The sequence below is a fragment of the Gossypium hirsutum genome, chromosome D02 (assembly GCF_007990345.1).
Source record: "Gossypium hirsutum isolate 1008001.06 chromosome D02, Gossypium_hirsutum_v2.1, whole genome shotgun sequence".
NCBI classification, from domain to species: Eukaryota; Viridiplantae; Streptophyta; class Magnoliopsida; order Malvales; family Malvaceae; genus Gossypium; species Gossypium hirsutum.
In genome coordinates, this window is record NC_053438.1 from 879,941 (window position 1) to 881,685 (window position 1,745).

Below are 1,745 nucleotides of genomic sequence, written 5' to 3' on the forward strand. Positions count from 1 at the left end.
CTCTTTTTATCAGTCCATGTTCTTAATTTGGCCTAATGAAGTTATTTCTCCATAAAAAAAGATATTTTTTTTATTATACATATATAATAACATTGAAATACAAATCTCAACTGAACTAGAATCAAGCTCTGGCATGATAAAGCTACCAAATTATTTATTCATTTTTTCTCATAATTGAAGTACATGACATAGTTAATAATAAGTTAACAGACAAATAGTGCTTCTACCATGAAGGAAACACCAATTTATTTAGTTTAATTTATAAAGTACGCCACACACAAATCTTCAAGTTTCCATGGAATTGTGGGCTTTTTCTCAATTCAAGAGGTGAGAGATTCTTCTTTGGTATCATATTGGATGTTGTAGTAATTAGTACCAGTGAAAGTGTTACCAATGACATCAGTTGTGACAACGGTCCCATTATAAAGAGTGTCTTTTTGAGTGAATACGAAGGGAACATCACACACACCATGGGACATCAATAGATTCACCGTCACCTTAGTCATCGGTGGCACATGAACTTGGTGGTTAACTTCCATCATGGTGGTTGTCGTCTTGGTCTCTCCCCACTCGATTCCTGTTTCGAATTTGGAAGATATTTCGACTCCCGCTTCTCCGATCAATGGAACCCCTACTTGGAAGGTGGCTTTGGTTTCAAGGCCTAACGTCAAATGAGCTAGCCAAGTACTGGTACTGGTCTCTGTATAAGAAAGTTTCACATCGAGTGTGTTGGCTTGAGTGGTACGGTTAGTGGCAGAATTCTTCGCCACAACAAGGACTTTTTCGTTATAGACTCGAGCATTTTCAGTATCGTATCGGAGATTATAAATCTGCCTTGACAACACAGGCTCTTGAACCATTAAGAAGGCCTCTCTTGTTATAGAAGGGACGGCTGCATTAAGGCAACTCGTCTTTCCCTCGGTCGTGAGGCGCTTGCAGAAATTATTGTTGCCGAAGTTGAGCAGAGCTATGGTCTTGCTGTCGACTTTGAAGGCACGAAACAAAGTGTCCTTATCGGTTCCTTTAGTGTCATTAGAATCCGCCCAAATCCAATTCGGGCTACGCCTCCAGAACTTATCGGAAGAAACCGGCTTGATCCGGATGTCTCCATTCTTCATATAAAAAACCTCCATTGGCACAGATCCAGCACCGACATCCGCACTCGAGAATTCTAAATATGGGTGACCCTCGACCTGGGTAAGACGAAGGAACATATCATTGTTTCCTTTGAAAGCAACGTACCGAGGCAGAATCACCAACGACTCCCAATCAATAACTTTGAAGATATCATCGCGATTAGCATCAACATGATTGTTGTTTGCCAGCACGCCACGACCGAGTTCCGATTTAGCCAATGGCCATAAGCATAAATAGCATCCAGATTGAACATGGACAAATCGAAAATTTTTATATACAGGGTCTTCCAAGATAGGCTTGAACAATGTGCATGACTCCTTGGATTGGTCTTCTTCCGGCTTATCGGCGGTTACAGTAATCCAATACTCCTCATTTGGTTTTTCGGTGATATAAGGATTATGAGTTCGCTTCAAGTACTTGTTGTTGGTACAACTCCTTATGTGCACCAGCCCATCTTTAGCAAACTCCACTTCGAATTTTGCATTTGCGCTCACGACCTTTGGTTCGGTGAACTCGGCGTAGCCGTTGTACTTTCCGTTGTCGTGTTTGGAGCCAAGGTATGTTTCGGCGCCGGGGGATTTGAGCACGATGAACCTTGGCAATGACAT

The 1,745-nt window shown here is 41.8% G+C and overlaps 1 protein-coding gene across 1 annotated transcript; it reads right to left on the reverse strand.

Moving 5' to 3' along the window:
• Positions 1-320: 320 nt before the first annotated feature.
• LOC107960620 (uncharacterized) lies at positions 321-1,745 on the reverse strand. Its single transcript, XM_016896940.1, has one exon. It carries the CDS (start codon positions 1,743-1,745, stop codon positions 321-323), a length of 1,425 nt encoding a protein of 474 aa, XP_016752429.1.

Excerpts from the sequence above, each read along its gene's own strand:
- LOC107960620 (XM_016896940.1), bottom strand. The coding sequence starts at position 1,745 with ATGTCATTGCCAAGGTTCATCGTGCTCAAATCCCCCGGCGCCGAAACA.